This window comes from Rhineura floridana, chromosome 2 (genome assembly GCF_030035675.1).
Source record: "Rhineura floridana isolate rRhiFlo1 chromosome 2, rRhiFlo1.hap2, whole genome shotgun sequence".
NCBI classification, from domain to species: domain Eukaryota; kingdom Metazoa; phylum Chordata; class Lepidosauria; order Squamata; family Rhineuridae; genus Rhineura; species Rhineura floridana.
In genome coordinates, this window is record NC_084481.1 from 162540479 (window position 1) to 162555185 (window position 14707).

General features: G+C 41.1%; 1 protein-coding gene across 3 annotated transcripts in view; it reads right to left on the reverse strand.

Moving 5' to 3' along the window:
- Window positions 1-14707, reverse strand: part of SLC8A3 (solute carrier family 8 member A3) — a 214186-nt gene that overhangs the window by 18973 nt on the left and 180506 nt on the right. For all 3 annotated transcript variants that reach the window (XM_061611157.1, XM_061611158.1, XM_061611156.1), the window contains one exon: window positions 8773-8790. In XM_061611157.1, coding sequence (XP_061467141.1) covers window positions 8773-8790 — 18 coding nt within the window. The remainder of the gene's footprint in view (window positions 1-8772; window positions 8791-14707) is intronic.

Sequence of the window (14707 nt, forward strand, 5' to 3'; positions counted from 1 at the left end):
CTCTTATACTTATACTAGGTGGCTTTGTTGTTTAGGCAAATCAGAACTTTTTTTTAACAGAAATTCAATACGGGACAGGACTACAGCTAACATGGGTAATGGCCAGGGATGATGGGATTTGTAGTCCAGCCACACCAGGATGGCCACACATTCCTCTTCCTTCTTTTAAACACTATAGCTGGAAGAGTTGTGGAGTTGTGAAGAGTGAAACGTTTAGACTGACTCACATTTTGAGGTGGTAGCTGATGTGATAAAGGCATCGTTTTAGCTCTCCACATGACCAGGAGCATTGGAGTATAATAATTAGATATTTTTAATCTGTGCTTTATTTGGCATTTTTGGATTGTATTATTTATATTTTAATTTGTTTTAAACTTTTTACTGTACATTGTGTAAAATGTATGTTATGGGGTAATTAACAAATACTACTACTACTATGAATAATTATGAATTTGTGATTTGTTTACATAATGACTGGTTGTGTGGACAATCTGTGTCATAGGCACGTTTCATGCTTGGAATTCCCTACATCCTGAAAACTGTATAAATTGTGATGAACTAGGATGTGATGACCTATAATTCCAGTAGGTGTTCTGGCATGTCAGAATATTCAAACAATGTCACTATGCTAGGAATTTGACTTGTGGTAGCTTCAGTCACCACCTTAAACGTGTTACCTCATAGTGGTTCTTGGTTACATGGCCACTAGAATTCTGTGTCTTTCAATCTTGGTCAATTAAACTCAGTGGGCCCTGGTTGCTCATCTTCACAGTTATGTAGCTAACCCACATGACCAGGATTCTCCCAGAGAGAAGGTACTGGAAGAGGCAAAGGGTCTCTCACCCTGAGTCTCCCAGCACCTATTGGAACATTAAAGCACAGTGTTTTATCTGCTAGGCTGACACATCAGTTAAGCACATAGCAAGATTTCCTAGTCCACTTTGTCCCTCCTCTAGAAGTTCCCATTTTGAGAATTATAGCAGCGGAGAGAAACTAGCTGACTTGTCAAGTTAAACAGAGGTTCATTGGTGGCATAGGTCAAGGATGGGGAACTGTAGCACTCCAGATGTTCCTGGATTCCAACTTTTATCAGCTCTAGCCAGCATAGCCAATGGTCAAAGGGATGATGGGAGTTGTAGTCAAACACCATCTGTAGGGCACAAATTCTCATTCCTGGTGTAGGTATACACTAAAATATAGAATTTAAAAATCCATACACTTTCATGGTTTCCTCCTATCTTTGTATGTCCTAATTTGCATTGTTACGAATTCTGAGTTTAAGATTGGCAGCCTTACAAATATATAACACCTATTTTTGCACATTGGCACCAAGACGAATCAGCAAGCAGAAGACCCATGAACATGGGAACAATAATATACAACCATCTTGTCAGAGAGAGAGAGAGGTGGGGGGTGGAGGAGAGAAAGAAATGACAGAGTTTTCTACACAGAGCCAGTCCTAAAGATGGCTTCATAATATAAAAGTTTGGTAGAGGGGGAAAGGCAGAAGCTAGAGGTGAAGAGCCAATGACAAAGTTCAGTGTAATTTTCAGTGTAATTTTTTCCAGCTCTCCTGAAATGTTTGTATTTTCTGAATCTAACATGACATGGACTAAATGAAAATGTCGCCTCCTTTCTTTACTTATTTGTCATGATCTGAGTGGCACTGTATATGTGCAGTGGCATATGCGTTTTTATAATAATAATAATAATAATAATAATAACAATAATAATAATAATAACAATAATAATAATAATAAAATAAATAAATTCCATTTATAGACCGCTTACTATCTAAAAGATCTCAAAGCGGTTTACAATAGACTACAAAAGGCACAATAAAAACATATCAAATTAATTTACAAGGCAAAATACATAAACAATATCCATATACATAAACATGTAGACACAGTATAAAAGTCAAAATTCACCAAGGGAAGCCCGTAAGCCGCCCTCCCCACTCTATGAAAGTGTCAGAAAACTGAAATTATGTTGACCATGGAGGAGGGGAACAAGCAGGTAAAATCACCTTATTAAATACAGAGAGTCCTTACTGGTGAAGCGGGTTGTATTCTGTGCATGCTCAGGCCATTTATTTCTGAGGCTTAGAGTTCCTAATCACCACCTCTCCTCTGCTCAAGTCTGTGGGCGCCAGCTATGGTTTGTGAGGAGGAGTTGGTAGTGCTTAGGCTGCATCACACTTTGGGTAGAAAATTGTCTGCACATTTTCCTTCTCGGTCAGCCAATTGGCAAGAACCTCCTTGTCTTTATACCTGGCCAGAGGGCCTGCTCCACCGCTCTGCTGCCGCCGCCTGCCACCCCTGCGCTCCCGGCGGCTCTGAGACTCCGGCCGTGAGACTGGCCATGCGCCCGGCAGGGACTGAGCCATCTACGCCTGTCTGCCTGCTGTCAGCGTGGCAGGCATCAGCCAGTCAGCGGGGCAGGCGGCTTCTCCAGCCACGCACCGTGCCTGCCTGCCACCTGTGCCTCACTCTCCAGTGCCGGAGCTGGGAGTGAAAATGAAATGAAAATGTCACCTCCTTTCTTTACTTATTTGTCATGATCTGTCCTGAGTGGCACTGTATATGTGCAGTGGCATATGCGTTTTTTATGTTGCGTTGGCTATCATCTGCCACAGGATTACAGAGTTTGAAGCACAACATCCTTGTGTGCAGGTGATACAGTCTGTGGAAGGGGGTCCAACTGCAAAAGTTAACTGGAGGATTATATAAACCTAGGTCCCTCAACAGTTCATCTAAAGGAGATGGCTGCTATCTGGAGCAGATATGGTGGTGGAGAGTTGGTGCTGTGTTCTGGGCACCCTTTTCTTTCCTAATGTGGTCAGAGATTTAGCCTCTTTCCTTAATAACTTAAGAGCAACTTCCAATAGAGCCAAGCAAGTAAATTATCGAATGCTACCTGCAGAAACAATCAAATTTGAGCATGAGGAAGGACAGAAATTGTATTATTTTAATATATATTATTTGGTTCCAGAATATCTGATTAAATTAGCACGCTGCTGAATTAGAGCAACAAAATTACTATGGGAACAGCTGTGACAGACTTCCTGAAACTGAGGAGCTGATCAAATTCTAAGAAGGAAAAAGCCTCTTTGTTTTTCAGTTATTCTGTTGATAATTGTATTTTTGTACACAAGGGATCTATACGTGTATACAAACAATGTAATACAGAAATGGCTATGGAAGTGTTTTTGTTTTGCCTCTCTATATGAACAGGAAGCCATCAATCAAATCACCTTTTTAAATTCTGATCACATGTTGGGGATGAAATTTACATTTACAACTAATAGTGAACATATATTCTTGTGCCATTGTTATGCTACAGTATGTATGATTTTGTATGCAATTATAAATCTCTTTGGGGGAGGAAACAGTGAGATCATTCCTAGCTAATGGAGACTCACAGACTAGTTACATGATTGGTAATTAGCGTGGTTCCATTCCTAACTTAGGTTCTTTAATTTCAATGGGTCTACTCTTATTAGGACTTAGTTGAATATAACCCATGATTCCCTTGCATGTGGCAGCCACTGTTTTGTTTTGTCTGCAGAGGTTCCTCTGCTCCCAGGGAATGGGTCATCTGACATACTTGTCTAATTAAGAACCTGCCATTTTCATGAATTGTTATGCAAACCTACTGAATGTGGGTTGAATGATGCATGCAAAATGGCAGGTGCCATTAGTAATGAACATGTTAGATTACCTATTTGCTATGTGACGGAAGCCATATAGTTTAGGGTGGAGGCAGGGAATAGCTTTTAAGATGTGATATGAATGATATCATGCAAGCACTGTTGCCTATGATGTAAACACCCATCTCCTTTGTTCTGTTATCAGTGATAGTCAATTTGGGTGGTGTGCTGCCAGGAATTGTTGGCAGGCATTCTGAGGCAAATGGGGGGAGGTAGTAAAGTACATTCTTACCAATAACATTATAAGGTCAAGGGTGGAGGAAAAGGCATTTTATTCATCCCTGTAGAAATGTGTGCTTGCTTTCTGGCTGATTTACTGCTGATGTCATCAGTCTATAGAGGTACTGGGGCTGTTAGCCAGTCAGCAACCATATGCTTGACTGAAACAACCCTGCCTTCACTATTGCCTCTTGGGGCTTTCTGGTAAAGATGGGCTTCACCTTTGTACTTCAATTGTCCAGCTGCTGCTCCTACAGCAGCAAGTTCTTTCCAGAGAATCCCTCTACAGACCGCTGTTATCCACTATTATTCCTGATGAAAGACGTTTTGCACCACATAACCTGGGATTAAATGTTGTTGTTCATCACTCAGAGAAGGTTAGTTATTGGACAGTGTTACAGATAGTGTTACTCAATAATAAATAAAATGCTAGTCTGGTCAGTTTCTATACATAGGATGGAAGGGAGGGAGACATTTTGTTCTTGGCGTCTTAGGCCAGCCCTGCCTTCAAAACAGTGGGGAGGGGGAGAACCCTACTAATGTTTGCCTTCAGCCCTAGAGAATATAGGCAGCAAGCTTTCCCAAGACCGTAACAATTCAAAAACCCTTTAAACTATTTTTTAAAAACTTTATTAGCATCAAATTTTGACATTTGTTCATTATCTCAGTAACCCAGGTGTGCTGAGCAGCACTTTATTGTAAACGCCCTAAGACAATCTGATTGAGGTTTGCACTTTTACTTGGTCCATGGAGCTGCTTCTTTCACAGTGGAGAAGCATTTGTCAATCTCCAGGCAAATATATCATTTCTGAGAGCTGCAGCCAAAAGGATTCTTACCGTTTCAGGGAAAGGAAAGTGATAGTTCAAGCACATTTGAATGCAAAAAACCCCAGCCTCATTCTGTGGGTTGTGTGACAGATTCTTACCATTTTTCATATGTGTTTTTTTAGGATGAAAACTTTTAGGGTGCAAGATGCAAGTATGCAGCTGACACAAAAAGGGAGACATTGTGGATGGGACATCTGAAAGTATGGGGATTAAGGTGGCAAGAATGTCAAGCACCAAGGGGGAGAGTCTCTAAGTAAGTGCAGATGGGGAAGGATAGAGAGCTAAAGATCGTAAGCAAGGGTGGGGTGGGGAACAGGGAGGTGGAAAGCAACAGCAGTAATTACCACTTTCCAAGAGGCTTGTTTACATCGTGCCTGCCTCTTGGTAATGCTGCCCATTAAACTTAGGAAATGAATGCAAACCCTTTTCACATCATGATGATAGGTCACTATTGACACCCACTAGAGTCTTAAGCTTTTATGAATGGGAAAAAAATCATGCTTTCCCTCTTTTGTTGAAACCTCCAGTGGAAGCCCAAGGCAGAGACAAACACATGGTTCAGCCTCAAAATAGTCTCCTAAGGCAAGGCTACAGGCAATCAGAGTGGGGGGGGAACTCTTTGGTTCCCTCTGATTCCTGATACGGTGATAGGAGCAGGGAGGGTCTAACCTTTTGGCCGGTCTTCTATTTGGTCTCAGGAGAGTTGCCTGAAGAGAAAAGCTCCTTGCCTGGTGATGACAGAAGTGCTGCAGTCCTATTGAGGCATTCGCATGAACGCACGTGGGCTAAAAATGGGAAACGCCAAGAGCATGCGCACAAGCCCTGCCCCCAACGTCCCCCCATCAGACCTTTACCCATTGAGAAAGTCTAAAAGGGGATTGCATTTATTTATTTTATTTATTTATTGCATTTGTATACCGCCCCATAGCCAAAGCTCTCTAGGTGGTTTACAACAATTAGTTGTAATCACATGCAGTGGAATGAGCTTAGACTCCATCCTGTGATCAGAGCCCCAGCTCTCGAGGAGGGTTCACTGGAACTCTCCAGTCAGTTTTTTTTTCTAATAGTGGGAAGATCTGAAGGGGAACCAGCATGCACACTGAGGGTTGGAGTTACAAGAGCACCCCTCCCTTTCCTCATTTTTAGCCAGTGCGGATGCAGTTGAATGCCTGAATAGGGCTTAAGTTAGCAGCAGATGAGTGAACGAAAGGAGATCCTTTCCGTACAACGTGCTGAATCAACAATAAGATGAGGACGTTTCCTCTCCTGCTACCACAGTGGTTCTTTTATCTGGGGAAGAGCAAGAACATAGGAAAGCTCCCCTGTTCTGACAGTCCCACCCAAATCCTCATTTCTTCAGGATATCACAGCACATTTGGGAACATGGAGTGAGCTCTCAAACTATGACACACAGTTTGAACCTTGGGAATGTTTGTGGTGCACATGCTAAAAAACGGGTGGGAAACTTTTTTCAGCCTAAGGGTCACACTTCCTTCTGGGCAACCTTCTGAGGGGCACATGCCAGTGTTGGGCGGAGCCAGAGGCAAAAGTGGGCGGAGCAATAAATGTAATTTTTACCTTGCTAGTCAGCTAGTTGCCACACATGCTACCTCCCTCTCCCCCCATCTTCCATCCAGACAAGCAAGAGGCTTTATCAGACTTATCCAGCCAGGCAAACACATCTGGGGTAAAAAACAGGGACAGTGAGACGGGGGCCTGGGGAGAGCTCTGAAAGCTGGACAGAGGGATCTGATGTGGCACCTGCTTTCAAGAGCACCTTTGATACCAGACTGCTAATATGAAATGGGGAGGAGTGGCCAAGAGGCAAAGCCATCCAATGATATTGCTTAAAACATTTGTCTCCTTCCAACCTGGTGCAAGAAAAAGTTCAAGAATTAATAATCAGCAACTGCTACAGGAGACAATGGGTTTTTCCAGGGCGACACTGCATTCAAGGAACACTGGAATTTGTGTTACATCGGAGCAGACTATTTATTTATTTAATTATTTCATTTATATCCTGCCCTTCCTCCTAGCAGGAGTCCATCCAGCTATTTGGCCATCCAGCTCAGTACTTTCTACTCTGATTGGCAGCGGCTCTTCAGGGTTCATATTAGGGATGGCAGCGAAATTCAAACCGGTTTGCATTTAAAGCCGCATTTACCAAATTTGTGCTTTCTGCAACAATACAAGAACCGAAACACAGCCATCCTTCAACCTGCACACGTAATCGAATTTTGCAATGCAGATCGCCAAACAATGTTTACAAAAATGCATATATGTGGGGGAAATGTACACAAAATGAATATATCAGTGAAAATAACATACAAAATGCATTATATCAGGAAAAACTGCTTGCAAAAATGTGTACATTAGTCAAAACTGCAAACAAAAATGTATTTATTAGTAGACATTCACACTAAAATGCTGAAGAATTTTCATGAGGATTTACAAAAAATCCACAAATTGCTGCAGAAATGTGGAGAACTGAATATAAGATTAGAAAAATGAGTAATGGAGAGAAGTGAAATTGACATAATTCCCTCCCTTGTTCATATTGCCTGCTACCTGATCCTTTTACCTGGAGAGATGGAAGACTGAACCTGGGACCTTTTGCATGCAAGGCATGTGCTTTACCAGTGAGCCATGGTCTTTCCCTATGGCTCCTTTCCACAATTCTAGATTGTAGAAGGGATCCTTCATGATCCTACCTTGGGGCTGGGACTGAACTAATGACTTTTTGTATCTTCCAGGATAAGATCTGAAGAACTTAGTATGAGTTTATTTCCTCTGAGCTGCATGCTGCGTAGTAATCTGATATTAGAGTATATTGTTACATGAAAACAATGCATGCAGAAGGAACAGGAAGGATGGTGTATTACAAATAAGTTGGTAAGTTGCCTGCTCTGGCAGGGGTCACACTCTCCCTGAAGGACAGGTGTGTGGTTTAAGGGTGCTCTTGGATCCAGCTCTGTCACAGGTGTTCTTGGTGGCTAGGAGTGCCGTTACTAACTTCAACTTGTAAGACAGCCATTCCTGGACTGGGATAGCTTGACCACAGTTGTGATTTGTAACCTCACAGTAGAATTACAGTAATGCGCTCTGTGTGGGATTACCTTTGATATTGGTCCAAAGGCTAAAGCTGTTGCAGAACATGGTTGCTAGGTTGCTTGGGGGGAGCAAACTACCACCTATATAACACCTTGATTGTGGGATTTGCACTGGCTGCCAATCTGGTACCATGCTAAATTCAAGGTGTTAGTACCAACAAATAAGACCCTATACAGCTCAGGACCAGGTTACTTGAGAGATCATTTTATCCCTTATATACCCAGGTCACTGCAGTCTGGGGAAGTGTTTCTCCTGCAAGTTCTATAGATATCAGAAGCCCGCTCCACAGTAACTCAGAGCAGGACTTTCAGCATGGCTGTCCCTGTTCTGTGGAATATGACAGTGGCCCACTATTTGCGCTTTCTGGAACTACATGAATACTTTTCCCAGTTGGATGAATGGATCTCTGCCATGTTATTTTGTATTGATTTTGTTTTGTTGTAAATATAACTACTGTTTTTTTGTTTTTTGAACCTTTTTGACTGTTTTATTGTACATTGCCTTGAGATGATTGTGTAGAAGGTGGTGGTGGTGGTGGTGGTGATGATAATAATGTACAGCAGGAATGGGGAATGTGTTACCCTTCCTATGTTATTGGACTCCCAACTCCCATTAACCCTGGCCATGCTGGGTGGGACTGATGGGAGCTGGAGACCAGCAACATCTGGAGGTCCCTTGGTGGAGAGAATAGAGAGTCTGCACCTTAACCAACCACCTCAGTTACATGTCTAAAGAAAGACAGATTTCCTGACACTTGTGAACTTCATACAGTCTCAGTGGGCAGCTCCAGATACGTGAAAGAGAAAGTAGCTCCCAATAAAAGAGAAGCACTGAAATGAAGGCCACTGGAAAAAGGTCAGAGCAAAAAGCAAACCAATAAGGAAAAGGAAAAGAGGTCTTACCTTGAGTCAAGAGGAGTGCTATATAAAAAAGAAATATAAAAAAGAAGAGAAAGAAGGGGACAGCGTTAATAATTTATGCACAACAGTTTCATTTTGCAGATGGCTGTATTAAATGAGCAATGGATTTGGCTTCATGTAGCTGTGAATTTCCTGTAGCCGCATGCTAGATGCAGGTTTGTGAGCATGTCCGGGAGCAACAAGATGAGCATGAAGCTGGAGAGAACAAGGGTGTACCAAAGGTTCTGGCTTTCAGAGGTTCCCCCCTTTCTTTCATGAGCAAAGGCAAAGGGGTTGGGACTTGAAGGGGTAAGTGATCGCTGGAATCAGAAAGTGTGCCAATTCCCAACACGTTCTCGGAATCTGGGATAAAGCTCAGCCCAAATGAATTGTTGCTTCTGACAGGTACTTCAGTCATTTTAGTTTCCTCAGAATAGCTGCTGCTTAGCAACTCTAACTTTGGCTTTGCTCAAAAAAGTAAGATGGAGATCAGAAATATGATGATTCATGCTTAAAAATGAGCTTTAAGTCAGTCTTTAGCAGAATTACTGCCACTGCATTGGGAAAGGAAATGTCATCCCACCTACTTTGCATGCTTGCTTTGTAGCTACTGCAATTTTCAGTGATATTTCCCCTCTATCTGTAAGGGGATTGGGTACAGTTCCAAGATATAAGTAAAGCCCATGACATGGCCAAAGGCTAATGTCTAATCTTTAGAAATTTCAGTGGGTAAGCTGCAAATAATTACCAATGCAGTTGTGAAGTGATCCCAAGAACAGAAACAAATTTGTCTTATTTTGGTTTTGTATTCTAAACTCTGAAGTCATCAGTTTGTGGTTTTGGTCTATAAAGACTGATCATGATGATGGTTAAATCAGGTGCTCTTGAACCTGTAATACTAATAAAACTACAAGAACTGTAATACTAATACTGATAACACTACTACAATGAATAACTTTGGCCATTTGAACACAAATCTTTCTCAATTTCTGAATGCAGTTGGAAATCTCTTCTGATGCAATTCTTTTAATTTCTATTTGCTAATTGGTAGTATAATATCAATAGGAATATTTTGACTATAAAACTGTTAATTAGGTTTAGACTAATAATAATCTTTGTTAAATCTGAGCTTTCTAATTTAATCCCATTATATTTCTTTCTTTCTTATTTCATGTTAGATTTAATATGACTCATAGGAATTTTGTATTAAGAATTATTTTTTTAAGCCAGCCACCATTGTTTCTGTAACTATCTTACTTTGAAATTCTTTTGAAAACTTGTATGCTTTAAAATTCAGGAAAATTGTTGAATGCTAGAGATGTGAAGGTCTGGAAAAAAACTGGAAAAATTACAAAAACGTCAACCACACCCCAGCTTTGTTCTGTCTTTCCCCCCCATCACTCCCCCCCCAATTTTTTCCGATTTCCCCCCCAGACCTATCTCTATTGAATGCCTGAAAGTTCTTGAATAACATTCCAACCTTGCTTGAGGTCTGGTTGGGTGATGGAAATGGCCTTTATTCACTTACACCGGGAAGCAGACAGGGGAAGTGCAATCGTTTTGGTTCTCTTGGACCTTTCAGTGGCTTTGATACCATCAGCCATAGCGTCCTTCTGGACTGCCTGATCGGATAGGGCTTAGGAAGCATAGTAATATGGTGGGTCTGGTTCTGGAAATCCTGTTACAGAGAGTAGTATTGGAGTTTATTCCACCACATTGTCACTGAACCATGGGATGCTTTAGAGTTTTTTTCTGTCCCCCATGCTTTTCAGCATCTATATGAAACAGCTGAGAGAAGTCATCCAGAGGTTTGGGCTGAACTGTCACTGACATGCAGATGACACTCAACTCTATCTCTCTTTTTCATCTGCTTATCACAGGGAGGCTGTGGAACTCCTAAAGCAGTGCCCGAATACTGTTTTGGGATGGATGGGGAGGGAGAGGATTTAATTCAGGTAAGGAGATGCTGTGGGTAGGAGAATTGCTGTTGCTGAATAGAGGGGTAAAGATAGACCTAGACAGGTTTCCACTCCCCCTGAAGAACTGAGGTCGCCATCTGGGGGTGATCCTGAACTTGTCACTGTCTGGGGAGATCTAGATAACTGCAGTGGATGGGAGCACTCTTTTCCAGCTATTGGCTGATATGCCAACTGCAATCCTATCTAGAGAAGTCTGATCTTGACTCAGTTATCCATGCACTTGTCACTTCCAGACTAGATTACTGTAATGTGCTGTATGCAGGGCTGCCTTTGAAGACAAACAAACTGTGGCCACTTGCCGACTATTGGAAGACATGACACTTCTACGGCACCATTTGCACTGGTTGCCAGTGGGCTTCCAAGCCCAATTCAAAGCGCTGGTTATGACCTTTAAAGCTCTAAATGGTTTGGGCCTGGGTTACTTGGAGGACTGCCCATATCAAACTGCCCGTATCCTGAGATCAACAATGGAAAGCTTGCATGCTTAGGTGTCCACCTGTTAAAATCAATGTTAGTTTGATGGCTGCCCATAATAAAACTTTCTCAGTGGTGGCCCTGCAGGTATGGAACTCCGTTCCTTTGGAGGTGGGAGTTCTTTTATTTAAATGTTGCTTTGCTGTTTTGTTCATTAGATTAATTTATGGAATGATTTTTTCTTCTGTTTTTATCTGTTATGTTAGATACTGTAAAAGAATTTTAGATACAGCATAAGCCCCTTTGTGGAGAAGATTTTTCAAAAATGGGGCATAAATTTAATAAATAAATAAATAACTGTAAGTTCATTCCAACGTAAATGCTATTTTTCATTGTTTTGAACATGATAGCATGATAGCCCAAAAAGCAGTTTGAAGCATGTCATGGTATTCTGTGCACACATATGTATGAGTTAGAAATGTACTTAATTTTTCCTTGACATTGCTTATGCAACTGATTTATGAAAATAAATTAAAAATCATTGCAAAAATTAATGACTGAAAGCATGGACCTAGGGGTGGGAAGTTATTGGCAGTGTGTAGAGCCAACACAATGAAGTCTGTGCTAATTTTTATATCTGCTTCTATGAAATGTGACCTTAGCAAGATATATTATTTTGATTCTCAATTAAGAATGTAATTAAGAAGAACCTGGAGAAATATGGCCTTAAAAAAGGACCCTGGGTAACAGTAAGTGTGAAATGGAGATAGGGTACAGTGCTTTGTCTTTTCAGTGTCTCAGAAAAATAATGTTTACAAATTTAGTCTGTATCTTACAATCCAATCACAAGGACCAGGTAAGCCCCACCACCACCACTCATACAGATCCACCAATGGTATTGTAGCTTCCAGAACACACCATTTATTTTTTTAATAAACCATTTATTATATCAATGACCTATGTTACTAAGAGGAATACTTTCTTACTCTAGGAATCTCAAAATATTGTCAAAAATACAACCGAATCATCGTTTTATCATAGTTTTCCATATTATAAAAGAGTGGCAAAGAAAAGCCAAACTAACTCGGAAATATCATAGTTTTTATCATAGTTTTCCATATTATAAAAGAGTGGCAAAGAAAAGCCAAACTAACTCGGAAATATTATTAGACACTTAACATTTGTGTAGACTGAATTTAGAACTGATATCTATTGCCCCTAAAATATTCAAATTATAGTTTAAAAAAACAAATCCCCAAGTGTTATTTAAACGTTTAAAAATTCAGACTGAATATCGAAAAATGTAACATTCAGTTTTTCAAATTCGAGGCACAAAATGCTAGGACATAATCCAGCTAAGTGACACATTCTTAAACACATTGATTTGAGTGGGTGTGTTTTAAAAAGTGCTTAAATCATTCCCCCTGAAATGAATGTGCTCAACTTTGGCTGAATCATACCTACTGGTTTTGATGCAAAACTGGAATGTAGATCTACAGTTTCAGATAACTGTAGAAGACAAAATTGAACTGTTTAAATTCAGTGACTACTCCAATGTTGGTATTACTAGATTGTATCCAAAGCTGCAATTCCAGTTGTGCAACAGACTTCTGCGTGTGCAACAGAACCTCCCCTTTCTCTCCTGCCACTTGCAGCCCCTGTGCCCCCTCAAACATCTGCTCTAGAGGTGCTGGGGAACCCTCTAGAGCAGATTTTGGGGGCACACAGGGGGAGGAGAGGAGGGGGAAGTCCCATTGCAGAAGCAGAAACCCACTTGCGCAGCGTTGAATACAACCCACAACATGGTTCTTGATCATGACAGCTCCCCAAAAGGCTGTATTACAACCATGTGTAAAGATGGGAGTTGTAGTCCACTGACATCCGGAGGGTCAGTGCCTTATCCCTCCCCCCAATTACTCTCTGGGTGCTCTTCTCCTTTCCCCACTTTGACACTGGAAGTAAGCTGGGAATGGAGAATTGTGGCTGAACCAATGCCTGAGGGGAAATAAAGGTGCACAGTGGAGAAGCAATTCAGAGCTTTCTCTTTGTGTGCCTTTTTGTAATAAAGTAAGAGCTGCACTGCTCACTTTACATACGTGTGAAAAGAAACACGCACCTTCCACATTACAGCTAGTTTGGGCCTAGACAGAAATGTTGCTACTGCCCCCTGCTTGCAAATACTGTGACAAAAGCAGCACTTTCATGCCTCTTAAAACGTTCATATCTTGGATCTTGTTCTTCCATTTGCACTTCACTCTAGTAAAGGAGTGCTTTTCTCTCTTTTACTTCTAATGTGACACATGAATATTTGAAGAACGCTATGGATGAGACTTCAGGAATACAGAGTAGGAAGCCTGGGGATTATTTTAGCTTTACATTTCTGAGCAGGTGTTGCTCATAGAAGCAGGAAAATGGTTTCACAGGCCAGAGCATCCCTCATATATAAAAAAAGCTCATCGAGGATAACTCCATTCCAACCTATAATAGACCTTATTAGTCCAGTCCGGGAACCTGTTAAAATGTTGACACATTCTCCTCTTCCAATATACCCCAATTTCACATTCTCCTAATACTAGGGTTGCCATATCGCCCGGTTAGCCGGGTTTTACCCGGATTCTTTGCATGCCACCCGGCACCTGTTTAGCCCCTTAGGTGGCCCGGATTCTCAGCTTTAATTTTTAAAAAAATTACGTTTCTAGGTGGTCCGGTTCTCGAGATATGCATAAAAACATCAGCTGCCCCCAACTGTTAAATCTTTCTTTAAACCGTACTGTATAGCACTTCGTAGCTTTAACTCCACCCATTCAGGATTGCAGCCAATCAGTGAAGCCAGGGTTGTGTTGGTTGACCTGAGGCAGTGTCTAGAAAACCTCACTGCAATGCCAGAAAATGGTGGTTTCCCCCCGTTTATCTGAAAATCTCATAAATTGGGTAAGTATATACATTTCAGTTTTTTCCCCTCTTGTATGCAGGAGTCAGATCCTGGGCAGTGTTTTGAAAACCTTCCCAATACTTGCTTTTGTAAAAGCAATGCTAATCCCATATGCCCAGGGTAAATCCCATTGAATTCAATAGGACTTACTTTTGAGTAGACATGGTTATGAATGTGCTGAAAATCAATGGGACTTTGGAGTGAATGTAAAAAAGAATTGTGTTTGTGTTCTAACTTTTTCTGTCCCCCCTCCCTTCCAGTCCTATTTTAAAGCAAGTAGGCAGGGCTTACTTAGGTATTACAGTTTTTATTCTGTAGGAAACTAATACTGCTTTCTTTAAAACGAATACTGATTTTTCTGCAATGACCAACTGGTTTGACAATAAACTGTTATATGGGCTGTATGTATTTATACATCTGCAGTGTGTGCGTGTGCGTGTATGGAGTCTTACGATTCGGAATTTTGGGTTGTGTGAATGAAGTTGCTTATCACTTGAGGTTGCGGTTCTGTCCCTGTTTGAGTAAGCCCCACTGAATACACTGGGACTTGCTTCTGAATAAATAAACCTAGGATTGCACTATAAATATCTTTATAGTTTGTATAAATAATAAA